The sequence below is a fragment of the Phyllostomus hastatus genome, unplaced genomic scaffold (genome assembly GCF_019186645.2).
Source record: "Phyllostomus hastatus isolate PE091 unplaced genomic scaffold, TTU_PhHast_1.1 phas_contig_137, whole genome shotgun sequence".
NCBI classification, from domain to species: Eukaryota; Metazoa; Chordata; class Mammalia; order Chiroptera; family Phyllostomidae; genus Phyllostomus; species Phyllostomus hastatus.
In genome coordinates, this window is record NW_025333583.1 from 8,647,673 (window position 1) to 8,675,364 (window position 27,692).

Sequence of the window (27,692 nt, forward strand, 5' to 3'; positions counted from 1 at the left end):
GATAAAGATTACCTTACCAAAGTGGCTAGATATCTATTGACAAAATAAAATCTACAGTTTAAAGAAAAACTTACTTTTACAAAAACAGAAGCATGTTTTATTTCAATCCTGTTGAGGGAGTGCGAGGGATGAAAAACATAAAATGAGGGGAGGGGTCTATTTATACACACACGATATCAGGACCAACTACAGGGAGTAACGCCCATTTCCATCCCTCCCCTGCAACGCCTATGTGGGGTCCAAGGCCAGCTGAGAATAGATGGAACAAGGATTAAGACACTATTGGCACAGCAATATGGCCAATGCACCAAAAGATGGAGAGTAAAGAAATTTTCCCAGGGAGCAAGGCCCTGGGCCTCAGCTGCTTGTCCAGTGGAGGGGGAATGAGAGAACTTTGGCTCAGCAGGGAGGTGGCTGGCAAAACTCAGAAACTCAGGGTTACCCTAGCTGGACTCTCCAGATACAAACTACGGGCTAAAGGCAGTCAAGATGTCTATCTAGTCCAGGCCTTTTCTGTTTCTCCAAGACCTCTTCTCTTCAGGCTTGAGATTACTGAGAGCTGGCTTGGTTCTCCTCTTCAGTTTGGAAGGCAGGGGAATAAGTGCTTATCTTACCCTTCCTACACCTAGACTACTTAATGTCAATTTTCTCGGCTCTAGAGAGACAGAAGCCAACTAGCAAGGCCGGCTCCCCTTGTGAAAGTCGGCTTGAAAGAGCCCTTGTGTTGGCAAAACTGCCTCCGTAAAGATTTCTCTGAACTCACTACTTACAGACCCTTGCCCCACACTTATTCAGAGATACCTTCAACTGTGTGAGATATGAAGAGTAAATACTTGGTCTCTCTCCAGAGTTGAATTAACAATCCCATCTTTGACTGGAGGTGGGGATAAGAAGAGAGAGCAGTGCTGGCAAGAGGAAGGACTGAGGGAAAGCAAGGCAGTTCACCCTGGATTGTGAATAGTCACATAGAGCTCCAGAGAAGGAAGGGGGATTCTCTAACACGACGTGAACAGCGAAAAATATTTTAGTGGTAACCCTGTAATTCCCATAGACCAAAAGGGAATGTGTTAAAAAAAAAAAAAAAAAAGGAAAAGATGACTGAGTGGACTTAAGATAGCAGACTCAAACCTCTACCTTAAGTCTGAATAAAATGAACTCAGTTCAGCTAATACTGCTTCAAACACAAAAATGAAGACAGACAGAGCTGCAGAAATTCACACTAAAACAAAAAAAATGGGATCAAGTAGCCTATCTTTTTAATCCCAGGCACCTCCTTTTTAAAGGTCTTCCAGAAAATATCTTTCAGGACTTGAACTGAAGGTGAGCTCCACCACCGTCTCTCCTCCCTCAATATAATACCCTTCCAGGACAGCCTGATGAATTAAGACGTCTGTTTTAAGTTTAATTGGAGGAAAACGAAAAAGGGGGAAGCACTGAGATTTGGAAAAGCTAGCAGCCGAAGCCAAAAACAAGGTTATGGTCCTCATGGCATCCAGAACTGAGGGCAGCAGACTGGGAAAGGGAAGGGAAACAGGCGGTGGGTCCCTGGTATCCTTTGGCATTATCCCTTTCCCCTGCCTCCCATCCTCCCAACAGTCCATGCAGCTATTGGCTTGCTAGAGGGGGTGTAATGCCCAGACCAACTTTTTATTGAGCTTATGCGGCTAACAGACTTGTAAACAGTGCCAATTGACAAAATTTTGCTGAGTATTACAGCTTGTGTCCACTAAACACATCTCTCTCTAAGATTAAAAAATAAACAAATGCCAAGGTAAACAAATACTGAGAGAGAGAGAATGAAGAGACACGTATTGAGTCTTCCAGGAAGGCAAAATCAAAAAAACGCCACATGGCTTGGTCCCAGGCGTTCACCGGGCCTAGAGCGCTGCTGCTATCATCACTGTTTCCGCTCCCTGCCAGTGGCTAGGTAGAGGTGGGGGAGAAGGGTCATCTTGGGCATGCTGCAAATACAGCATTTGCTGGTGTTGACACCCTCCTGGGGCTGTGGTGGCAGACTGCTGTCAGGAGCCCATTTCCTGGGAGTAGCAGAGGGAGCCCAGGTCCTCAAGGCAGCCTGAGATGGCAGCTCATACACCTCAGCTGGGGTACCTCACCCCTTCTCTCCAGTGCAGTTCGGCATTGAGGTTGTCTATTCCCAGTCGGCAATAAAACCTGAGCTGTTTCCTCGAAGGTTCCCCTCCCTTCCCCAACTTGTGGGAGTAGTGGGAAGGGACAGGGGAAGATCATTGAGGAGGCAGGGGGATACCCCGGGGATCAGTGACCTGGCCCTCTTGCAGGTTCTTCACCAGTTGATTAAGCCAGCGTTTCGTGGTGGTGTCATCTTTTAGCACCTGGCCAAAGGTTGAGTCCTTCAGCTGGTCAGGGAGGCACTGCCTGAGTGCTTCGCGTGCCCTACATCAGAAACAAACAAACCAACCAACCAGGGATACCACAAATAGACCCACATTTGGGGACAGGGAAGAGCCCCTTTTTAGACATAAACACACAGAATCCTGGAAAACTTTGGCTATGTCAAGTTCCTTTAAGAAGCCATTATAATTCTTTAAAGCTTACATGAGGCATAGGCCCAGAGATTCCAGAATCTGTAGCCTGCAAGCAATTTCACAATGATGCCTCAATATAGAATTTCATGACAAAGGAAAGTAGAATAAAATGGTGCAATAGTTTACTTCAATTCAACCTGCTTTCTGATTTATTACAGTAAATATTGCCAATATACTCATATTGCCAATATATGGGTTATGGTAAATGAGATATTTCCAAAATCAGTACAGTAACAGGGAATATGACTTGACTCATAGTATGATAAATAGACTTTAATTCTAAATGAATATAAATTTGTGTTTTTCCAAAAACGACTTGTTTTGTAGTTAAAACCCTTAATAGGAAATGAGCAGTAAAAACAAAACAACGGTAGTAAAATTATCAGATGAACTTTTACATGTTTCACTTAAAAGATGACCAGCAGAAAGTCAAATGTGAAAACCTCAGGAAGGTGACTGTGAACTGTAGGGTGGGCAGAAGTAGGTTACGTTACCAGCCATCAGTAACTAAAAGATAAATCATAAGTAAGGATATGAAATAACAATAATATGATAAATGATACAAATAAATAATACCTTAATAAATAATACAAGAATAAACTTTCATGTACTCATAACTGTAAACCTACTTTTGCCCAGCCTGTATAAGGCTATTTCAAGCAAAGTTATGATTCTGTACAAGTGGAATTTCAAATAAAATTTTTCAAACTTTGGTGAAAATAGGAACCACTAAAGAACAGGACAAAATGGTCGAAGAAATGGCTAGGGCTTGAATAACCTCAGTGGTAGGAGTTCACATTAAATCAAGTTATTCCTATCCCTAGGAACACAGAAATCGCCCCATTATGTGGTTTAACAGAATCTGAGCAAGTGGCTTTCAGCATGAATTATGGATTTACAAAGGAAAAGGTCAAACATTTCTAAAATGCATTATACCTACAATGTATGATTTCTGGCAGAAAGATTATAAACATTGGGAGATAAAATAATTAGCTCAAAGACTTTACAGGAATCAAGAGAGAACTAAAAATACATCAAGAACCCTCTGGGCTCTGTTCCTTTCTTAAGAGATCTTTGAAAATATTCTTCTCTTTCTGACCACCTAGAGTAGCAACAGAAAGTTCAAATCACAGGAATGATTTATCCTAAGATTCCCTGGGAACTATCTGAACTCTCTGGAATTTTAGAGCAGGGTACAGAGTTATAGTGGGGAAATAAAATTATGATAGATTTTTTAAATTTAGCACTTCAGATTTTAAAAGGAACTAATCAAGTTCTGTCTCAGGCAAATTAAATACAGTTGTAGCCCTTCCCTGTCCTAAAGATACAGAAGCTACGCCATGAGACGAAGCAACCATTCACCAGAGAGTATTACCCCAAAGCCCTATGAATCCTATAAATGTTTACCTGGGGTTATCTGAGAGTCGAAGGTAACATCTCACTACGTGCTTCAGCAGACGGGCGGAAGGCTCTTTGGATAGCTGCAGGACCATCTTACCCTGTTTCCCCCCCAAATGGAGTGGGGTAGGAAAAGAAATGCAAAACAAAACAAAACAAAATAATCCCAGTTGAATCAGAGATCAGACATCACAAAAATGACTACACAATGTTCCGGGTTTGTTATTTCCAGATGGAAGACTGAAATTGCTCAGTGTCAATAGTGAAGGGTTTTAAACTGTGTGGTCAGAAGTAGCTGCAAGGAGGACTGATAAAGAACTCACCAAGATCATGGCAACATGGGAGAAACGCTCATATGTCTGACATATGTAAGCCAAACCGGTGTCATCTAAGAGGATCTTCTGGAGGATGAATGTGGCAACCTGGAGTAAAACAAAATCAAAGGGTCCAAAACATGATTCAGACTTGTCTTCCAACTGTTTAGTCATCTCCCAGAAATAACCATGAGCCCATGATTCATAAAATTAAGCAGAGATTATATACTAGCATTATATACATCTTACTTGATAAGATATGCATAGTACAAAAAATATACAAATATTACCAGACTGAACACTTACTATCTGCCAGAATTTTTCTTAAAGGCATAAAATATGCCTTATCTTATTTCCACAATAAACCTATGAGGAAGGTACCATTCATTGTTATTCTTATTTTACATAAAAGGGTAGGTTCTAGGTAATTATCAAATTCTTAAAAAAAAATAGACTTTCTCAGTTACTGAATGCCTACTATGTGTCAGGTATAACTGATAATCAATAACTTTACACGTTAAGGTCCTAAGTGACAAAACTATTAAGTTGCAAAGTTGAGGTCCCAAACTCGTCTCACCTTTAAGAAATAAGATTTTTAAGCCTCCCTTCAAAAATTATTCCAACAACAATAAAGAATATCAACTTAAGCCTGTTAACTCTTACATAGAAGGAATTTAAATAATAACTACTGTAGCTTAATTCTAGTGAAATAGTTATTACAGCGATTCTCTTTGGCTGCTCATTATTTAATTTTACTGTGTTATAAAATTGTGGTTGGCTAACAAAGGCCCCCAAAGATACCCAGATCCTAATCACCAAACCCTGTGCATGCTACCTAATACAGCAAAAGGGACTTTACAGGTGTGATTAAGTTAAGGGTCTTGGGTGTGGGGAGAGATTAATCATCTTGGATTATCCAGGTATGTCCGAAATGTAACCACAAGTGTTCTTATAAGAGGGAGGCAGAGGGAGATTCAACCACAGAAGAGAAGGCAATGCGAGAGAAGCAGGAAGAGATGTGAACATTGACCTTGAAGATGGAGGAGGGGGACGAGTCAAGAAATGCAATTCTAGAAGCTGGAAAAGGCCAGGAAAGGGACTCTCCCCTGCTGACATCCTAACTTTCACAAAACTTGATTTATAATTTCTTACTTCCAGACTATAAGACAATACATGTGTTGTTTTAAGCCATCAAACTTGTAACAATTTATTATGGCTGCAATAGCAAACTTATAAAAACATACACACAATAAAAAGTATAAAGTATACATAGTGCACTAATCTCAAAGTACATCTCGATGACTTTTTACCTATGTATGCATTTATGAACCACAACCAGGTTAAAACACAGAACATTTCCAGCACCCCAGCAGTTCCCTGTGCCTTTTCCCAGTCACTAGCCTTCCCTGAGAGGCAACTCTATTGTGATTTATCTCCACTGATTGGTTCTGCCTGCTGTTGACTTTCACATAAATGGAATACAGTATGAATCCGTATGTGTCTGGCTTCTTTTGCTCAACAAAATGCCTATAACCATTATCTATGTTGCATGTATATCAGGAGTTCATTCTTTCTAATTACTGTGTAGTTTATTTTGTGACTATACTATAGTTTATCCTTTATGAGTAAAACTGCTATAAACATTCTTGTACATGTGTTGACGTACATGAGAGCTCACTTCTCTGGCGTATATTCCTAAGATTGAGACTGCTGGGTCATGGAACCGGCTTATGTTTATAGTGGATACTATAAAACAGCTTTCCAAAATAGTTATCCTATACACCATAAAGAAGGAGCCCAAGAGCCAACACAATGTAGAGTCTAATTAAGTTAAAGGCACATACTGTTTTAGAAAGTTCGCTTCCAGATTCCATAATGCGCAAACACAAAGGGATAATTTCTGTTGTCAATAAAAAGTTGATTACTTCCTGCTCATCTGTTTTCACCAGAGCCCCTAAAGAAAATATGGACAGAAGTATTTTAGTGTCAAGGTTCCCAGTTAAAATTAAGTTCATATTGTTCATCCAGCTAGTTGTGGAACTTAAATAACACAGAACACAAACTGTGGTTTCTATGTCAGAGAATCAGTCATACCCATGTTAAAAAAAAAAAAAAAAGAACGAAAAACACAAGCTGACTGTTATCAGTCAGCATTAAAAGATGAGTAACCCAGTTCGATCCATTTGAAGAGTAAGCAGTTTAGCCATCTGAATCATTTTTCTATCACCCTTGCTAGATAATCATATGATAATATCATCATCTATTCTCCATTTATTTTAGATAAGACAAGAATTCTACACCAGTATTAAAGCATATTCCCAGGCAGCAAAGAAATGGTATCAGAATCCTACTTCACAATGCACATAACCATTACTTCCTGATTATTAATTGCCCCTCTTTCCTCAAACAGCACAAACATTGCAGATATATCCAAACAAGACACACACACACACACACACGGATTCGAATCCTGATTCCACAACAGTTTACTTAACTTTGATCAAATTACCTTCACTTTGTAGCCTGTTTCTTTATCTATAAAATAATAGTTGGAACAAATGATTTCTAAAATTAATCCCAATTCTTATTTCTTTTAATACTTACCCAAGAGTGTATTTATTGATTTTAGAGAGAGAGGAGGAGAGAGAAAAAGAGAGAGAAACATCAGTCGGCTGCCTCCTGTACATGCCCCAACAGGGTATTGAACCTGAAACTATTTTTGGTATATGGGGACAACGCTTCAGCCAACTGAACCACCTGGCCTGGGGTCATTCCAATTCTATTGTTCTGATGGTCTCTAAACTGACACCATTGACCAGGTGATGGACATAGTTCAGTGGTGTTTCCTTCATTCTGTATACAGGGAAGCAGAACTCCATGAAATAAATGACTGTTCCGCCCTGGCTGGTGTGGCTCAGTGACTGAGTGCTGGCCTATAAATCAGAGGGTCACCAGTTTGATTCCCAGTCAGGGTGCAGGCCAGGTCCCCAGTGGGGGCACACAAGTGGCAACCACACATTGATGTTTCTCTCCCTCTCATACTCTCTCCCCGCTCTCTAAAAAATAAAGTGTTTAAAACAAATAAACAAATAATTACATAAATGACTGTTCCCTAAGCTGCCCAACACATTGGTAGCTTTTATATGAAAGGTCTTGGTTAATCAGGCCTAATAATAACTAAAATCAATCGCTTTAGGAGAGAATAAAGAATGTCATCTGTTTTACCCAGAAATGGCAACCTCTAGGTGCTACATCTCTAAATTTCACAGCCAATAGCACATAACCGTAATTCACTAATATGACCTACAGTAGATAATCAAATTACTATTTCATTTAGACTTAACATGTAGATATCCAATTGTTCCAACACTATTTATTGATAAAACTATCCTTTCTCCACTAAACTGCCTTTGCACCTTTGTCAAAAATCAATTAACAGTAATTGTGTGCGTTTATTTCTGGACTCTTCATTTTGTTTCATTGATCTATAGTCTATTCAATACCACACTGTCTTAACTACTATAGTTTCCCAGTAGGTCTAGAAATCAAGTAGTGTACATCTTCCAATTTTGTCCTTAAAAAAAAAAAAGAAGTTTGAATATTCTAGTTCATTTGCCTTTCCATATATATTTTAGGATCAGCTCATCAATTTCTATTTAAAAAATCATACCGGAGGATTCCAGCCAAGATGGAGATGTAGGTAGACACACTGTGCCTTCTCACACAACCAAAAGAACAACAAAAATGTAGAAACGAAAAACAACCAGAACTGACAGAAAATCAAACTGTATGAAAGTCCGACAACCACGGAGTTAAAGAAGAAACATCCATCCAGACCGGTAGGAAGGGCAGAGCCAGGGAGCTGGGTGGAGAGGACTCGTGGCAAGGCAGTGGCTGGAGCACCCAGCGAAGCAGTGGATTGTGGAGCAGGGCATGAAAGGCTGCAGCTGGCGGATGGGCAAGGTGGCGGCTGGTGGAGCAGGTGGTCCCACATTCACGTGCAGACAGACCAGGAAGAACACCTGGGGAGCTAGACAGACCTCACAACCTGGGGTCCCAAGGCAAGGAAATAAAGCTTCAAACCACCAACTGAAAACACCTGTGGGGGTTGAGGTGCCGAGAAAGACTCCCAGACTCACAAGAGAGTTCGTTGGAGAGACCCGCAGGGTCCTAGAATGTATACAATCCAACCCATCCAGGAATCAGTACCAGAAGGGCCCACTTTGCTTGTGGGAAGCAGGGGAAGTGACTGAAAACCAGCAGAAAATGGAGGAAGCGCCACAGTTCCCTCTTGGACCCCACCCCCACATACAGCATCACAACCCAGCGACTGGGTTACCCCGCCCTGGTGAACACCTAAGGCTCTGCCCCCTCATACCTAACAGGCAGGACAAGGGGGGAAAAAAAAAAAAAAAAGGAAAAGGCCCAAACGGAAGAACAGATCGAAACTCCAGAAAAACTACAACTAAGTAACAAAGAGATAGCCAACCTATCAGGTGCACAGTTCAAAGCCCTGGTGATCAGGATGCTCAGAGAATTGGTTGAATTTGGTCACAGATAAAAAACTGAAGGCAATGCTAAGTGAAATAAAGGAAAATGTACAGGGAACCAGTAGTGGTGGGAAGGAAACTGGGACTCTAATCAATGTGTGGACCAGAAGGAAGAAACATTCAACCAGAAAAGAATGAAGAAACAAGAATTCAAAAAAATGAGGAGAGGCTTAGGAACCTCCAGGATATCTTTAAACATTCTAACATCCAAATCATAGGGGTGCCAGAAGCAAAAGAGGAAGAGCAACAAATTGAAAACTTATTTGAACAAATAGTGAAGGAGAACTTCCCCAATCCGGCGAAGGATACGGACTTCCAGGAAGTCCAGGAAGCTCGGAGAGTCCCAAAGAACTTGGACCCAAGAAGGAACACATCACAATTACATTAGCCAAGATTAAAAATAAGGAGAGAATCTTAGAAGCAGCAAGAGAAAAGGAGACAGTTATCTACAAAGGAGTGCCCATAACACTGTCAGCTGATTTCTCAAAAGAAACCTTGCAGGCAAGAAGGGGCTGGAAAGAAGTATTTCAAGTCATGAAAAGCAAGGACCTACATCCAAGATTACTCTGTCCATCAAAGCTATCACTTAGAATGGAAGGGCAGATAAAGTGCTTCCCAGATAAGGTCAGTTAAAGGAGTTCATCATCACCCAGCCCTTATTATATGAAAAGTTAAAGGGACTTATCTAAGAAAAAGATAAAAATATGAACAGTAAAATGACAGCAAACTCACAATTATTAACAACACCTAAAACAAAATACAGCAAACTAAGCAAACAACTAGAACAGGAACAGAACCACAGAAATGGAGATCACATGGAGGGTTATCAACTAGGGAGTGTGAGGGGGAAAGAAGGGGAAAAGGTACAGAGAATAAGTAGCATAAATGGTAGGTAGAAAATAGACAGGGGGAGGGTAAGAGGGAAAGGGTAAGAATAGTATAGGGAATGTAGAAACCAAAGAACTTATATGTATGACCCATGGACATGAACTAAAAGGAGAGAATGTGGGTGGGAGGGGGTGTGCAGGGTGGAGGGGAATAAAAGGGGGGGAGGAATGGGACAACTGTAATAGTATAATCAATAAAATATATTTAAAAAAATCCTTTTTGGGGGGAATTGCTCTATATCTATAGATCAATTTGGGAAGACCTGATATCTCAGCAATATTGAATCACTGATATATCAATCAATCAATATGGTATATCTCTGCATTTACTTAGGCCTTCTTTGATTTCTTTCATGGTTTTGTAGTTTTTAGCTATAGAACTTTCACATATTTTGTAAAACTTATACCTAAGTCTTTCTACATGTCTTGGTGCTATTATAAAATGTAGGTTTCATGTTCTCGTGGCTTTTTTGGGTGGTTCGCCAGGGTTCTTACATGTAATAGTTAATCATGCTATCTGTGAAGAATTTTATTTTTTTCTAATTTGCAAGCCCTTTACTTTTTTCTCCTGCCTTATTGCACCCAGCTAGGGTACCCAAGATGATAGTGAAATGGAGTGGTAAGAATAAACATCCTTGTCTTATTCTGAATCTTCAAGGATAACAAATCAGTTTTTCACATTAACTGTGATCTTAACAGGAGGTTTTTGTTTGTATTTTTTGTGCTTTACCAGACTGAGAAAGTTCCCCTCTATTCCTACTTTGCTGGAGTTTTTTTATCATAAATGGGTGCTGATATCTATCAAAAGCTTTAAAAACCCCTACAGAAATAATATTTCTTTATTAGTCACTTGATATGGTCAATCATTTTGACTGATTTTTGAAAGGTGAACCAGCATGTACTACCAAGATAAACCTCACTTTGTCACGATTCTTTTTATACACTGTTAGATTTGATAGGTTAGCATTTTGTTGAGAATTTCTGCATCTCTGTTTGTAAGGGATACTGGTCTATAGATTTCTTTTCTTTCAATGTCTTTTTCTGGTTTTATTATCATAGTAATGCTGGCCTCTCCAAGGGTTAAGAAGCTTCCTCTCTATGTTCCGGAAAAGTTTTGTAGAACTGGTATTTCTTCTTTAAATTTTTGATAGAATTCACTATTAAAACCATTTGGGCCTGGAGTTTTCTATGTTGGAACATTGTTAACTACAAAAATAATTTAATAGATGTAAAATTATACTGTTTCTCTGTATCTCTTGAGTGTGATTTGGCAGACTGAATCTTTCAAAGAATTTGTCCATTTCATCTAATTTGTCAAATTTGTGGGTATGAAGTTTAACAGTATTCCCTTATTATCTATCCTTTTAATGTCTGTGGAGTCTTTCATATCCTCTTTCATTCCTATTTGTAACCTGTCTTCTCTCTTTTTCTCAGCCTGGTTAGAAGTTTATTAACTTCATTGAATTTTTTTTCAATAAAAAATTAGGGGTAGTTGAAATGGGTAAAGATGGTCAAAGGCACAAATTTCCAGTTGTTCGATAAATAAGTCCTGGAGGGGTGTTGTACAGCACAGTGATTATAGTAACAATACTGTGTTATGTATTTGAAAGTTGTTAAGAGAATAGACCCTAAAAGTTCTCACTGAAAAAAAAAATATTGTAAAAAAAAATTATGGTGATGGGTATTAACTAAACTTATTGTGGTAATCAATTTGCAACATATACATATAATCAAATCACATTGTGCACGTAAAACTAATACAAAGTTATACATTAATTATATTTCAATTTTTAAAAATTTCAATTTCATTGATTTTATCTATTGTTTTTCTGTTCTCATTTTCATTGGTGTCTATTTATTATTTCATTCCTTTTGTTTGCTTTGGTTTAATTTGCTCCTTTTTCTTGTTTCTTAAAGTAAAAGTTTAATAAGTTTGATTAAAGACCTTTCTTCTTTTCTAGTACAAGTATTTAATGATACATTTTCCCCTCTAGCCCTGCTTTAGCTGGATTGTACAAATTTTGATATGCTGTTTTAATTTTTATTCAGTTTCACATGTTTTCTTTAACTCTAAGCAAAAAGAATAGGTCCAAATATTCACTTTCTGCTTGTTCCCACAACTGATGTGGAGGAAGAAAACATGCACAAGGGTGAAAAAATGGCTTAATATTGTCCAACTACCATATTTTGCCATGTATAATGCATACCAATGTTTTTGGCCTAAACTTTCAGGAAAAAACCTTTTGTTACAATTTTTTAAATCAATTTTAAATTTATTTATATTAAAAACAAAACCAATTATCATATTCTGGGGTATAATATTGTATATAGATATCATTATTGCTTTCTAGAGTGATACTTTAATGCATATGTATAAATAAAAACATTTATACAGATACAGATTTAGTACTACCCATGTATAATGTGCCTTATTTTTCCCTCAAAGATTTGTACAAAAAGGTGTGCATTATGCACAGCAAAATACAGTCTTTTATTCATCCCTCCACTGTTAACTTTATCCTATCATCTCATAAATGCATCATCCAACCTCAATGGCCAAAAAGCCAGCAGAAATAGGAAGATTTAAATCAGAATTAAGGATACAAATGTTTTCTTTTGGCTGGAATCACACTGCTTTAAATACTACATGAAAAATTTATATAGCTTAAAAACAGAAAAGAATATACGGGGGTGGGGGGAGAAGTTTCTACTTAGAGTACCATTTGTGGGGAGAGGTGAAAAACAATGTAACATTCATTTGGAGTATATGAAATAATAGTTACTGCTTAAAAGTAGAATAAAATGTCTCAGAAATATATCTTAGAAATACCGAACTTTTAAATTATACTTCCTAAATTCATGGTTTGTAACGTAGTGATGTGAACGAAAGTTCAATGTAAAAGTAATACCCTAACAAAATAAAGTTCTTATAATCAACATTTTTACTGTTTGGTCAGTACATGAGCAAAAACTATGAGAAGATATGGAAAACAGGAAGAGTAATAGAGAAAGAAACTTTCTTGAGTGTATTTACATTTCACAAATCCAAAAGTAGTTCTTTACTACCCAGGAGGCTGGGATCTGAAGTAGCTGATAAATTACCTTCTTGAGTAAAATGCATTTTAGACACATTTCCCACAGTAAGCATATATGGAAAACATTAACTTGAACATGCAAAAATTTAACTAGGTGAAATAGAAGGTAAACCCTCGGAGTTAAGGGACAGTTTAGAAGTGAGAAAGACAAAACAAAACAAAACAAACCCCTCAAATTCCTATTCCTACCATTATACTCCTCATTTGTTGACTGAAGCTGTTGTTCTTTACTCTCCTTACAATTCCAGTAAATGTTTCTACATATATGCTGAATTTAATCCCAAATGCGGGGATTATTAACAACATTCAGAATGGTACTTGAAAAGAGCCATCATGTTCCTGACACTCATTTATTAGTGAAAATAGACTCGGTCTCAAAGACAAAAACAATTGGTGAACAAAAGCTATAAAATGCTGGACAACACATACAAGTTAGGACTACTATTAAAAGTTAGGACTTAAGGCTTGCAAAAAACCCCTAACGACTCACCAATAACTCCAAGACTGGTTAGCCGGAGATATTCAAAGGGACGTGTTTTGCTGACAGTGTGCAAAAAGGGGTACAAGAAAAGTGGGATGTGTGCTGCAAGAAATGCTGACCTGGAAGAAAAAAAATATCATTCAGAGGCTAGAATTAATTTTTAAGGATTCTAAACATTCAAATTTCCAGATGGTTAATTCTGTAAGGTCTGTACCATTGACTGACCAAGGAATCTTTAGGATACTGTTATTGGAAGGAATCTTTAGGAAAGTCTAGACCACTGGTTCTCAACTGGGATGATTTTGCCCCTGAAGAGAACATGTGACAATGTCTACAGATATTTTTGGTTGTCACAGCTGAGGCGGTGCTGTTGGCATCCAATCGACGGAGGCCAGGGATGGTGCTAAATATCCTATAATGCAGAGCACAGACCCCTGCAATCCCCTTCCTCTCACCACAAAGATTTACTCAGTTCAAAATATCAATGGTGTTAAGATTAAAAACCCTGGTCTAGGCCAATGGTTAAGAGAATACATGATATTCCCTCTTATCAGCACCAAGTACCTTAAAAACTGAAAATATCCAACTGCACATTTTTAAAAAATAGATCATAAAATGCAATCAAGTATCCAAGAGGTTCTCCTAGATACCTTCTTTCGCCTAATTTATGGCTGAATAACAGTATTCAAAGGTATAGTCAGATAAAACCCTATAAATAAAAACAAAGCAGTCATCATTATAGGTTTATCTGCTATGCTTAAATGCATACTTTTTTTTGTTAATGAATTTCAGATTCACTAAATATTCTAAAAACATTTTAATCTGCAACTAATGTCAGGCAATGAATATGGAATCAATCTATTATTTATAGTTAAACCTTGTAGGAGAGCTAACACCCTAATTTTTAATACTCAAAGTACTCTTGCGTTTTTCTTAAGTGCTTATAAATAATTTTTTTAGTAACTTTTCTAAAGTTCTGGAAGATCAGTGCCATCTTAGCACTCATATTTTATGAGGGAACTTGACAAAGACAGGAGAAACTTTAATAAGATAACTATTAAGTAGCTTAGGGCCACAAAGGTCACAAAGCAGATTTCTAAATGGCATTTTCCTTTCAGCTTGCATACCAATTCTCATTTTTCACAGAGGTTGCCTAGCATCCTGTTTTAAAAAAGATTCTGATGCCAAACCTGGGTTCCGAGAAAAAAATGTGCTGGGTTCAAATAGTTACTAAATGCCATGCAGTGCCTCACACATGGCACAGTGATGCCTACCATGCAATCCAGAAGGAAGAAGTGGCTATATGCCTGACCTTTCCTGAGATGTGAACACCACTGCTTTAAAATTCACTGCTACAAATGGGTAAAAAGTATGAGACAATTCAGCCTTAAAAAGAAAGGGAATTCTGATACATACTACAATATGGATGAACCTGAAAGACATGATGCTAAGTGGAATAAGCCAATCACAAAAAGACAAATAATGTATGATTCCACTCATGTGAGGTACTCATAGAGTGGTCAAAATCAGAGACAGAAAGCACAATGGTGTTGCTAGGGGCTGGGGGAATGAAGAGCTATTATTACTGAACATAGAGTTTTAGCTTTAAAAGATGAAGAGCTACAGAGATGGATGGTGGTGTTGGTTGAACACTGTAAGTGTATTTAATACTACTGAACTGTATACTTGAAAATGGTTTAAATGGTAAAATTTATGTTATGTATATTTTACCATAATAAAAAGGGGTCATCACTTCTCAGCCTTTTGGCTAAGATCAAGTACAGTATCTGTTTTTATCCGTTTAATATCTGGTATGTCCTCTATCTGAGGACAATACATTAAATGGATTATTTGGAACTAGGAGATGGAATTGGAGCTTGCTCTGTTTACTCCATGCATCAAGCTGGTACTGCAGTACTTCCAGGAAGAGTGCACCAAAAGAGGTGAAAAAAGAACATGTTAAACAATACTATAATGTTACTACACTAAAATTTAGTGAATTAGAGACCAGATATTCTTCAGGAAAATAACAAAAAGTAAATGTAGATCCTGAAGATCCATACGCACAAACCCCCGCCCTACTGCCATGCCCCTTCTGTCATCATTCAGAAAGAGTTAAAGACCACACTCAGTACAGACGTCCCCTGACAGACGCATCCAAAGCCTTTACCTGGTTTCTGGGTGTGACGCCACACACTGCAGTAACGCCAGAGCATTGCAGACTCTGTTAGACTGGTGTGCTGTCAAGGTGGGTGGGTTGATAGATGGATAAATATTTACAATTTCCTAAAAAAATAGAAACCAGCACCCGATGAACAAATAACTTATTATAAAATTAATTCCCATAATATTAAAGCAAAAACTAAAAAAAAAACAAAACAAAAACTTTCTTAACTCACATAACCTGTTAGAATTGAACAGAAATATGCTCGCCTGAGACTATCTGTGCCATCTCTACAGTTCTCTAGGAAGATTTCTGTGGGGTAGCTGTGGTCACTGATACTTTTCTTATATCCTGCATCTGTTGAGGCTTTCACTTTTGAGGAACTCTTACATTTAAAATCCCTTTTTTTTGGGTCAACATCCTGCTTTAAGTTATAGTGATGAAGTAGCTGGCCAAAAAATGTTAGTAAATCAACCACAGTGACTCATAAAGGAGTTTGAGTTTGGCTGGGTAGCAACTGCAAAGATGAAGATAAGAGCATGGGTGTATGCAGTGAATATACGTACTCATTGTCAAAAGGTGATAATCTGTTGAATACAATTTCATTTATTTTAATTGTGAAACATACACAGAAAATGTTCTAATAAGATTAGATTCTTGGCTATATGCAGTAGGAACAGAATGTGAAGTGACTTAACAGATCTAAAAATTAATCTAAATATTAGGTATTTTGAACAATGCCTGAAAGGATCATTATTCCCTGGACTATAACATATCAATTTACCCCCACAAATGACCATTCTGGTCAGAAACGAATCTGTTATTTATTCTTTAATATACAAATGTACCCACCTTTAATCCTACAACTCTTCTATCTTTAACATTTTCTTTCCCCAGCATATACTTTGCAGGCCTTACACTTCACTTTCCACCTTTTCACCACTCTCATGTAGAACTGGCTTGTAGTACTCCTAAAGCTGTGTTTCTCAAAGTGTAGTTCTTAGATCACTTGCATCAGAATCACCTGACAGCAGGGGAGGTACTTGTTAAAAATACAGATTTTTCCCTAGCTGATGTGGCTCAGTTGATTGGGCATCATCCTGCAAACCAAAAAGTCGCTGGTTCTATTCTGGGTCAGATCCCCATTTGGGGAGTGTGCAAGAGGAAACAGATCAATGCTTCTCTCACATTGATGTTTCTCTCCCTCACTTTCTCCCTCCCTTCCCCTCTCTCTAGAATCAATAAAAGAACATTTTTTTAAAAATACAGATTTTAGCCCTGACTGGTATAGCTCAGTAGATTAAGTGCAGGCCTGAAAAGCAAAGGGTCACAGGTTCAATTCCCAGTCAGGACACATGCCTGGGTTGTGGGCCGGGTCCCTGGTAGGGGGCATGGAGGAAGCAACCATACACTGATGTTTCTCCCTCTCTCTCTCTCCGTCCCTTCTCCTCTCTCTAAAAATAAACAGAATCTTTAAAATCAAAATACAGATTTTAATCTCAGACTAATAAACCAAATCTCTTGGGTAGGATCCAAGAATCTGCATTTTAGCAAGCACCTTAGACTCGTCTAAAATAGTCTTGCAAATGTCAACATTTAGAGACTCATCCTACTAATGTCCTCAAAATCATCTGGCAAAGGCAAAGAGTTACAGGTGTGATAAAAGGAACTGAACTACAGCTTATGGATGTATACCCACCTGTAAAAGTGCTGCAATAGTACCAAACGAATGCCACAGCATGGGTGCAAGGTCAGGAACAGATTCTCGCTTCTTACTTAGCTCCAGCAAAGCATTTTCCCTTGTCTCAGGACTGGACAGCTCATTGATCCACTGATAGATCTTTTCTCTATCCACTTGAGCCAGTGCAGTAGGCACAGGCTTCAAGTGAAAACAAGAAAGTAAACAAGTGAGTTTCATTAGAGTCAAACCAAGTCTTATTCTGCAGTAGTGCTTTAGAGGGAATATACTTTTCATAAACATCACAGGGGCTTTTCTAAATATATACACTTGATATAAACTAATTGATCTTATCGAAATCTAAAACGCACACATCCTTCAATATCTCCATGTTTAGGAATTTATCCTATAGGTATACTTGGGCTGTACTGAAGACAAACTAGGATATTTACTGTTGCTCCATTTTAAAAGTAGACAATTTGAAATAACAAATAGTATCATTAAGGAACTGGTTAAACATGTAGGGGTACATGTTTATATAGAATACTATGCAGCTTTTAAAAAAACAGATACCTCTATATGTGCTGATAATACAACAAAAAGGGTGTAGAACGGCATATATGCTTCCATTAATATACACATATATCCCTATATATTTACGCATACCATTTCTAGGAGAACAGAAGAAATTGTGAACAGTAGTTACCTCTAAGTTCAGAATCCATATGGGAGGCTTACTTTTCATCATGTATAATAAAATCTTCTGCATAAACTTTTTTTAAACCATGTACCTATAATAGTTTTTCAAAGAAAAAAGTTACACCCTCCCTACCCATTGCTGGTCCTTCTCTAGTAATTCCAGGATCCTCCTCCATGGAGCAGAAAAATCTATGTACTTTGGAAAAGCTCCCCCTTCTTAAAGATTCTCTCCTTTGGGAACCATTCATTACTTGCTCAAGTAGGAACTATACACACAGATTTACAGACCATACTTTCCTTATTGTGCTAAGGAATCCAATATGTGGACTTCTGGCCAAGATGGGAGCATAGCTAGACACACTGTGTCTCCTCGCACAACCAAAAGAAGGACAACAAATTTAAACACAAAAAAATCAACCAGAACTGACCGAATATCGAACTCTATGGAAGTCCAACAACCAAGGAGTTAAAGAAACATTCATCCAGACCGGTAGGAGGGGCGGAGACGGGCAGCCGGGTGGAGAGGACACGCAGTGAGGCGCCGGCTGGGGGACTAGGCGGTCCCACATTCCCATGCGGACAAACCGAGGGGAACAACTGGGGAGCATGACAGACCGCGCAACCCAGGGTTCCAGTGTGGGGAAATAAAGCCTCAAAGCCTCTGATTGAAAATTCCTGTGGTGGTTGAGGTGGCAGCGGGAGAAACTCTCAGCCTCACAGGAGAGTTCACTGGAGAGACCCACAGGATCCCAGAAGGTACACAAACCCATCCACCTGGGAATCAGCACCAGAAGGGCCCAATTTGATTGTGGGTAGCGAAGGAAGTGACTGAAAACCGGCAGTGAATGGAGCAAGCGGCACTGTTCCCTCTCAGACCCCTCCCCCACATACAGTGCCACAACCACCCTGATGAAGACCTGAACACCTAAGGCTTGCCCCTTACCACTAACAGGTGTGCCAAGACCAATTTAAAAAAAAAGGCCCGAATGAAAACACATCAAAGCTCCAGAAAAAGTACAACTAAGCAACAAAGAGATAGCCAACCTATCAGATGGACAGTTCAAAACGCTGGTTATCAGGATGCTCCAGGAACTCACTGGCTACTTCAACAGTATAAAAAAGACCCACGCGGCAATGAAGGCTGCATTATGTGAAATAAAGAAAAATCTACAGGGAGCCAACAGTGACAGGAAGGAAACCAGGACTCAATCAATGGTTTGGAGCAGAAGGAAGAAAGAAACATTCAACCAGAAAAGAATGAAGAAACAAGAATTCAAAAAAATGAGGAGAGGCTTAGGAACCTCCAGGATACCTTTAAACATTCTAATATCCAAATCATAGGGGTGCCAGAAGCAAAAGAGGAAGAGCAACAAATTGAAAACTTATTTGAACAAATAATGAAGGAGAACTTCCCCAATCCGGCGAAGGATACGGACTTCCAGGAAGTCCAGGAAGCTCGGAGAGTCCCAAAGAACTTGGACCCAAGAAGGAACACATCACAATTACATCATAATTACATTAGCCAAGATTAAAAATAAGGAGAGAATCTTAGAAGCAGCAAGAGAAAAGGAGACAGTTACCTACAAAGGAATGCCCATAACACTGTCAGCTGATTTCTCAAAAGAAACCTTGTAGGCAAGAAGGGGCTGGAAAGAAGTATTTCAAGTCAGGAAAGGCAAGGATCTACATCCAAGATTACTCTGTCCAGCAAAGCTATCACTTAGAATGGAAGGGCAGATAAAGTGCTTCCCAGATAAGGTCAGTTAAAGGAGTTCATCATCACCCAGCCCTTATTATATGAAATGTTAAAGGGATTTATCTAAGAAAAAGAAGATAAAAGAAATATGAGCAGTAGCCCCAGTTGGTGTGGTTCAGTGGACTGAGTGTGGGCCTGTGAACCAAAGGGTCGTGGGTTCAATTCCCAGTCAGGGCACATGCCTGGGTTGCAGGCCAGGTCCTCAGTAGGGGGTGCATGAGAGCAACCACACATTGATGTTTCCCTCCCTCTTCCTCCCTCTTTTCCCCTCTCTCTAAAAATAAAATAAATAAAATCTTTAAAAAAATATGAGCAGTAAAATAACAACAAACTCACACCTATTAACCGAACCTAAAAAACAAACAAACAAACAAAGCAAACAACCAGAACAGGAACAGAATCACAGAAATGGAGATCACATGGAGGGTTATCAGTGGGGGGAGGGGCAGGGGGAGGGGGAGGGAGAAAAAAGTAGAGAATAAGTAGCATAAATGGTAGGTAGAAAACTGACAGGGGGAGGTTAAGAATAGCATAGGAAATGGAGAAGCAAAGAACTTACACGTAACACCCATGGACATGAACTAAAGGAAGGAAATACGGGTGGGAGGGGTTGTGCAGGGTGGAGGGGAATAAAGGGGGAAAAATGGGACAACTGTAATAGCATTATCAATAAAATACATTTTTTAAAAATCATAATATTCGCCCTGGCTGGTGTGGCTCAGTGGATTGTGAATGGGCTGCAAACCAAAGAGTCACTGTTCTGATTCCCAGCCAGGGGACATGCCAGGGTTGTGGGCCAGGACCTCAGTAGGGGGCGTGCAAGAGGCAACCACACATTGATGTTTCTCTCCCTCTCTTTCTCCCTCCCTTCCCTCTCTCTAAAAATAAATAAATATATATTTTAAAAAATCTTTTAAAAAATCATATTTCCACCAAACTGAGGATTTCTATAATTCTTCACATTTGTCAAATAGCCTTATGACCTTGATTTATCCATTAATTATTCTTTTTAAACATTCTCACCTGAGGACATGCTTACTGATCTTAGAGAGCGGGGAAAGGAGAGACAGAAACATCAATGTGAGAAAGAAGCATCAATCGGTTGCCTCTTGCAGGCTCCTCCACTGGGGACATAATCCGCAACCCAGGGAAGTGTCTTGACCAGGAATTGAACCCATGACCTTTCAATCTATAGACAATGCTCCAACCAAGTGAGCCACACCAGCCAGGTCCCCTTAATTATCCAGAAAATAATATGGTAGAGTAGAAAATTAATTACCATTGCTATTTCTAGCTCTAAAGTCCTACCAAATTCATGGTGATTTCTATTCCCATGTCCAATATTTTCTCACTTAATACCCCCCACACTGTGAGGAAGAAAAGGGTGGGCAGACAGAAAGAAGGGCTTTTGCAGACGAGAGTCCTTGCAGATGAGATCACTATGCTCAGAGGAATAAAGCTCCTCAGTTCACACAAGCATGAAGGTGCATATTCCAATGCTTTCTTGAACTGAATTAGACAGCTTCTCACAGTATCTACATGTTCCCACTATACCTTAGTGTGACAGAATGTTGACCTACCCATTACACAAATGCAAAGATGAGGAACAAAAAGGACAAATGTCTTTCTTGAAGAACAGACTGAAGTATAAGGTGGACTTTTGAGGTGTATTCACAGTTACTCTACCCAGGCTGAATAATTGCCTTCTATAAATGGAAGCTTGATTATAACCTTTTAGCTTAATGTTTACTTAATGTTTATCATTTCACTTGCTTGACAGAATGAACCACAAGGTGTTCTGCTAAATGAACTGAAACATCATGCAGCTTAATGCCTTAGAGCAGCGATTTTCAACCTTCTCCTCATGGCACACACAAAACTAGTAAGTAAAATTCTGCGGCACACCAACAAATATATTTTTTGCTGATCTGACAAAAAAAGGGTATAACTTTGGTTCATTCGCACCAGATGGCTATTTGTCATGTTGGCTGTTACCATTTTTTAATTTGACAGTCTGAAGGAAAAAAGGTCAGTGCCCCCGACTAACTAGTCAGGTGTTGAACGTTTTAAGAATTCTTGCAGCACACTGAGGTGCCTACTGTGGCACAGCAGTTGAAAATTGCTACCGGAGAGTAGTCTGTTAAAAGCTGTTTTTGGACTCCCATCAGTGGTGCTCCTCAAAGAAACGGGCTCCTAAAGCATCAAGATGAGGTGGGAAGAACTGGGCACTTTTCTCCCTCCCTATGGCCAAAGTAGTAAGGTCCAAGTACTTGTCCTTTCTATGCTGCTATAGACAGGCCTCAATGTAAAAAATTATTTTTGGAAATGTAACTCCCACCAGAAGATAGGAAATGCTTATTCAGAGTATTACACACCTTAAAAGTTCAGTAAAAACAAGAGCTAAAATTTTAGTTTTGGGTTTGCCGCCCAGTTTCTTGAATGATCCACAATCCAGTAACTAAAGGGGCCTCTCAGACACTACTTCAGCAATATAGTATCAATCCTGCTTACCCACTGTTCATTCTGGTCCACTGTCCTCAAAGTCCTGTCACTCAGACACCACCATCAGTAAATTCCATCACCCCAACTACAGCCAGCCTGTGACTTGTACCCAGCACCTCTGTACCCCATTTCACCGTGGGCGCCTTAGGTGAACACCTCCAGGCTGTGCTGGTAGCCACCGGTCAGCATACCATGGCTTCTGAACAACACCCCCCATCCCCACATATTCCATTTCCAGAGCTGACTTGACTCCAGTGAGAAGACGGTGCCTCCTGAACGGTGCTGGCATTCTGGGTGGCCAATTCCTGGTGTCTACTTTTGCATTCCTAGGGCTATGACCACCGGCTGCCAGCAATACTCCACGCGGGAGCTGCAGCCTCCATGAAAACTTGGTTCTAAGAGGGTTAGGGATGTCAGGTGGGTGGTAATGAGGCCTCACTAGCTTGGAGCTGTGGGTTCCATAGCCATTCTAGCAATGGGAAGGCAGCAAGGGCAGTTTGATACCGGGAAATACCTGGGGTGGGGGCACTCCTTTTCATCATCCCTATTGAATTCTGCCCCCAATTTAATAGCAGATGTTAGCTTAATCCCACTGAATTACCTACCATATTTCACCGTGTATAATGCATACTTTTTTGCACAAACTTTTGAGGGAAAATAAGGGTGCACATTATACATGGGTAGTACTAATTCCGTACCTATAGGTTTTTAATTTGTGTGTGTTAAAAGTAAATCTAGAAAGCAGTAACAATATCTGTATGCAAATCAATACCCTAGAATACAATAATTGGTTTTGTGTCTAAATATAAATAAATAACTGAATTAAGAAATTAAAATGAGCCCTGGCTGGTATAGCTCAGTGGATTGAGCATGGGCTGCGAACCAGGCATCGCAGGTTCGAATCTCAGTCAGGGCACATGCCTGGGTTGCAGGCCATGGCTCCCAGCAACCATACATTGATGTTTCTCTCTCTCTCTCTCCCCCCCTTCCCTCTCTAAAAATAAATAATACATTTAAAAAATCTTAACAAAAAAAAGATTTCAGTTAAAAAAAAAGAAATTAAAATGAAAGATATTTTTCCTGAAAGTTCGGGCCAAAAATGTGGGTGCGCATTATACACAGCAAAATACAGTATTTGTTACAGGATAAATACAAATATTTCTTAAAATAAAAAGGGGAGCTAACATATATAGTCCTTACTTTGTTAGGCACTGTCCTAATTAAATGAGTATCATCACCACCCTCATTTTAAAGATGGGGAAACTGAGGAGCAAAGAAATTACTTAATACTTAAGTGGCAAGCCAGGATTTGAATCCAGGTGGCCTGGCAACAGAGTCCATACGCTCAACTGCTTTGCTAATGCTGCTTCTCACCTAGCTGAAAGATAAGGTCTGAGCTAAAGATGACTTTCTAAAAAAGTATTTTCTGTGACCTAGACAACAGAGATAGGGAATATATAAAAATCTCAATCTACAAATGTTACTGCTGTTAGTTCAGCAGAATAATACAGGCAGTTTAGTCTAATGGAAGGCATGAAGAATTGGGAAAGAGGCCACTCAACTTTTCTATGCTTCAGCATCCTCACTCACCAAGTACTCTAGCGAATGAGAGGTACAGAGGAACTTGTCAGAGCTGCTGTGTGGTCCAGACTGGATAGCACATGAAAGTGTATCTAAAAGTTCAAATTTTAAATGAATGTAAGGTATTATAAATTTAACGGAAGAAACAAGAATTTGGTACTTATAAATAAACTACAGCTTTAATGGCTGTTTGAAAGACGTATTAGGGAGCAAGTGAAAATAAAAGGAATTGAATAGGTATAGACTTTGAGGAAGCACAGGGAAAAGACCAGCTTGGTACCAAAGTGTGGAGAAGACACAATCAGATTTTAAGAGGTGGAGAGACAAGCCAAACTTAGAAGAATCCCTTGTTTAACCTGTCCCTCCCCTACCAGCAGCAACTTCATCTTGACTTGCTTTTTCCCAATTATACACGTAATTTGGGAGAAGGAAAAGTAAAAAAAAAAAAAAAAAAAAAAGCTGGGAAACTGCAAACACCAACTGAAAGATATAACAGGTACCTCTCCACTTTGAATAGTTACAAACACTTAGAAACCTGGTAACAGGAGGCAGAGATAGCCGCTGGCTTTGGAAATGATAGTTTTCTACAGCCTAATCACACTAAGCTCACTTTTTATATCTAAAGTCAAGGCAATTTTTTGGTTCTCTATGTGCTACTTATGTCATTCTGCCTAATAATGTAATTACAGTATGTTACTCTCTAAGTCACTGCATCTTGATGAAACAGAAAAAGTGGGATGGGCACTTTAGAAGAGTGTGCTCTAATCATACGATCCCGTTTTCCCAACAAGGCTGAGTGCTCTCAGTAGCCACCTCCCTCCTCTATACTCCTCACTCTGCAGTGTCTGAGCCTGGGCCCTTACTTTGTGCCAGGGACGGGGCTTAAACATAAAAACAGGACCTACATAATGCCTCTGTCCTCAAGACACTGACAACCAAGTGAATGAACTGGAATCAGTGCTGTAAAGGGCAGTGTTAAGAGAAAAGCTGAGGGTCACAGAACTACTTTAAAAAGGATGGTTACAGGAAGGCCAACTCTAGGAGATTCAGGCAGAGACCCGCTGGAAGAGGAGCCAGCTAGGCCCACGTGTGTGTGGGGGGGGTATGTACACGAAGTACATACATGTGTGTGCCTAAGGGACAGGAGTAGATTGAGCATTCCAGGAATAGAGACGACAGAATGCCACCTCGGAGTGCAAACGCACACTACAGGGGATAGTAGAAGGGATGCGATGGCGGCTAGTGTAACTGGAGCCTACCAAGCGAGTGACAGGAAACGAGACTGTAAACGCGGGTGAGGACCAGGGAGGGCCTTGGCATGGCAAGGAGTGTCTGGATTTTACCTAAACGCAGTGGGAAGCCATAGGATGACTTCAGACAGGTGAATTAACACGATCCGTTTTTGTTACAAGACCACGCTGACAGAATGAGATGTGTGGGAAAAGGGTTGAAGCGCTGACGACCGTAAGTCAGACATCCTAATTCACTTCTCCGGGTCTCAAATTTGCCATTGTAAAGCGTGTGGTTTGAGCTAGAAGCCATTTCCTTCCCGCTGCGATGTGCCTTGGCAGTGAGTTCCGAGCGAGAGCCCTGGGTCCTGTCAAGATTGCTCACGGAATTCCTCCTCATCCTCGCCGACACCGTGCACGCAACTGCCACCCGGAAACTGTCGGTCAGCGCAACGAATCAATGAATGGCTGGCTCGTCGCGGCCGTGAGAGAAGCGCTCGGGACGCAGGACCAGGCCCCGGGGCCGGAAAAGAACGCGAAACGCCGCGCGAGAGGCCAGGAGAGCCCGCCGAAGAGTTAAGCGGGAGCTGACGCCACCTCGGCCGAGGCGCGGCGAGGAGGGGGCCCCGAGCCTCGTGGGTCGAGGGCAGGCGGAGCTGGACTACGGGCTCGACACAGGGAGCTACGAAAGGAGGCCGAAATGCAGAGCTGAGGGAAGGTTCTCGGCTTAGACCGGGCGACCCAGTTACTTACCGCAGCCGTTGCCAGACTGTGCATGTTGGGAGCGGCCACCGCTCTACTCCCACCGCCGGACGCTCCCGACCCACGTCCCCACTTCAGCGCCTCTGCCGCCAAAGCCGATGAGCCGTCGCAGCCGCCATCGGTCTTCGGCTCGCTCCGCCCCTCCGCAGCCCTGTGGCCTTTCACCCCTGACCCCGCCCACACAACCTCTTCCCGCCTCTTAGCCCTTAGCGGAGTTAGTCTCAAAGTATGAAATTTGCCTCTTAATATTCAAGACTTAAAGGACATCCGCTACCCACCAGTCCCTGCATCCCCTGCCAGCATCCCCACATAGGGGCATGAACTCCAACCCTCCTCCGGAGGCCAGTGAAGGGCGGGAAAAGCGGAGCAGTCCTAGGAGAACAAGTAATGCGCATGCCCCACTGGGCTGAGCTTAGGGGGGAAAACGGTGGGAAGGAGAAAATGAGTGAAGTGGGAAATGCGCATGCGTACTACCGTCAGATGGGGAGGGGCCGCCTCCGCGAGACCTCACTCGGTGCTGGGGCGGAGCGAGGGCGTGGAAGGGCGGAGTTTGTAGGCTTTCGCGCACGCGCCTCGTTTGGTCGCGTCGAGGGTGCGTGCGTGCGTTGCGTGTTTGCGTGTGGTCACAGTTCCCGCCATCAGCCGCTCACCCTGATTCGGGGGAGTGAGCTGTTCCTCTTCGTGTTCGGAGTCTCTTCCTTCCTTAGCCCCCTCTTCTCCCCTTCCAGGCGGACTCCGTGTTCCAGCAGGCCTGTCGGGGCTCCGGACTCGCCAACACAGGTAAGACGGGCCCGGCGAGCTTTTCGACTGAGCCGTTTTCCTCAGGCCCCCTCCCCCCTGACCCGTGCGGTCCGCCCACTCGGCGTTCACTCTTCTGGAGTTCGCCGCTGCTGTTCAGCCCGGCCCTCGTCCCCTTGGCGCTCCCCTGGCCCCACCGGTACTGCACTTGGGTCTTCCCCTAGGCTTTCCTTCTTTGACCTAGTCTAGGCTGCCACTCGCTCTCTAGCCGCGACCCGAACCTGCCGCGTTTCGCTGGGGACAGTCGCCGACCGCCACTCGCCCCTTAACAAGGTCTGCTGTCTCTAAAGGGAACTTAGGTTGCCGCACATCCATCAGGCCTTGGACAGAGTACTCTTCCACGCTCTTGACATTCTTCACTTTCTTTTCTCTCCTAACCATCCCTCAGTAGAAGGTATGAGTTGTATTTTTGTCGTGCATTTGGTTTCTCCCCGTCTCTAGCCTTCGGGTCAGGTTGTCAAGTTTACCTGTTTTAGTTACCGGTCCGCGAAAGGAAATGATACTTGATGACAAAGTCCTGTGTTTTTAGAGTTGGCCTGTGGTGATTTTCAGGGAATTCTTTCAAAAATGGGGCTCGGTGTAAATGTCCATTTCTGGGTGACAGTATCTCGGAAATACCTAACTGGACCAAGAAATATTTAAGACAGGACGTCCAGGCCCTGGCCGCTTCGCTCAGTTGGTTAGAGCATCATCTGCATACGCTAAGGTTTCGGGTTCGATCTCCGGTCAGGACACATAAAAGAAACAACCAATGAATACACAAATTTAAGTAGAAGAACAAATAGATGTTTCTCTCTCTCTCCCTCTCCCTTCTTCCCCTTCCTCTCTCTCTCTCAAATCAATACTTTTTTATTTTTTTTTTAAATTTTAAAAAGAGAAGATGTCGAGTAGGCAGTTGGCCATAAAGGGTTGGGGCTCCGAGGAGAGTTCTAGGCCGGACATACAGATACGTGTATGTATGTCCTCTACCACGTTGCATTGATGGTAACCAAAGCTATGGATGTGGATGAAATTGCCTAAACAGAGTACAGTGCTGGACAACGAGGGGACCTAAGAGGGAGCACTGAGGGATTCTTGGCATTTAGTAACTGGAGGGAGGAATGCAAGTCTTGTGAAAGAGGTGAAGTAATCAGTGGGGTTGGATTTTGCTGAAAGGTAAAAGTTGAATGAGGACCGAAGCCCGGTGAAATCAAAGTAGTCAATAATCATATGAGAGTACGATGGGGTACAAGTG

At 41.0% G+C, this 27,692-nt stretch overlaps 2 protein-coding genes and 1 non-coding gene across 5 annotated transcripts in view; 2 read left to right on the top strand and 1 right to left on the bottom strand.

Annotated features, from left to right (window-relative positions):
• Nucleotides 1-70: 70 nt before the first annotated feature.
• On the bottom strand, nt 71-26,048 carry CNOT9 (CCR4-NOT transcription complex subunit 9). The gene is made up of 8 exons (XM_045854351.1): nt 25,652-26,048; nt 17,153-17,332; nt 15,460-15,575; nt 13,299-13,408; nt 6,121-6,230; nt 4,286-4,384; nt 3,972-4,063; nt 71-2,412 (listed from the first exon to the last, which is right to left on the bottom strand). Exons 1-8 carry the CDS (start codon nt 25,673-25,675, stop codon nt 2,244-2,246), a joined length of 900 nt encoding a protein of 299 aa, XP_045710307.1. The 5' UTR covers nt 25,676-26,048; the 3' UTR covers nt 71-2,243.
• LOC123830142 lies at nt 15,038-15,229 on the top strand. Its single transcript, XR_006787707.1, has one exon. It is a non-coding gene; the product is annotated as a U2 spliceosomal RNA (small nuclear RNA).
• Nucleotides 21,425-27,692, top strand: part of USP37 (ubiquitin specific peptidase 37) — an 85,769-nt gene continuing 79,501 nt past the window's right edge. For 2 of the 3 annotated variants that reach the window (XM_045854328.1, XM_045854313.1), the window contains exon 1: nt 26,289-26,440. The gene's annotated coding sequence lies outside the window, so the exon portion shown is untranslated. Of the gene's footprint in view, nt 21,469-26,288; nt 26,441-27,692 lie in introns of those variants that run through there. The other variant, XM_045854320.1, reaches the window with a different exon arrangement.

Excerpts from the sequence above, each read along its gene's own strand:
- CNOT9 (XM_045854351.1), bottom strand. The coding sequence starts at position 25,675 with ATGCACAGTCTGGCAACGGCTGCG. Across the intron at positions 13,409-15,459 it reads GCGTCACACCCAGAAACCAG|GTCAGCATTTCTTGCAGCAC; the intron begins GTAAAGGCTTTG and ends TTTTTCTTCCAG. Across the intron at positions 4,385-6,120 it reads GAAGCGAACTTTCTAAAACA|GTTGCCACATTCATCCTCCA; the intron begins GTATGTGCCTTT and ends GTTTTACTCCAG.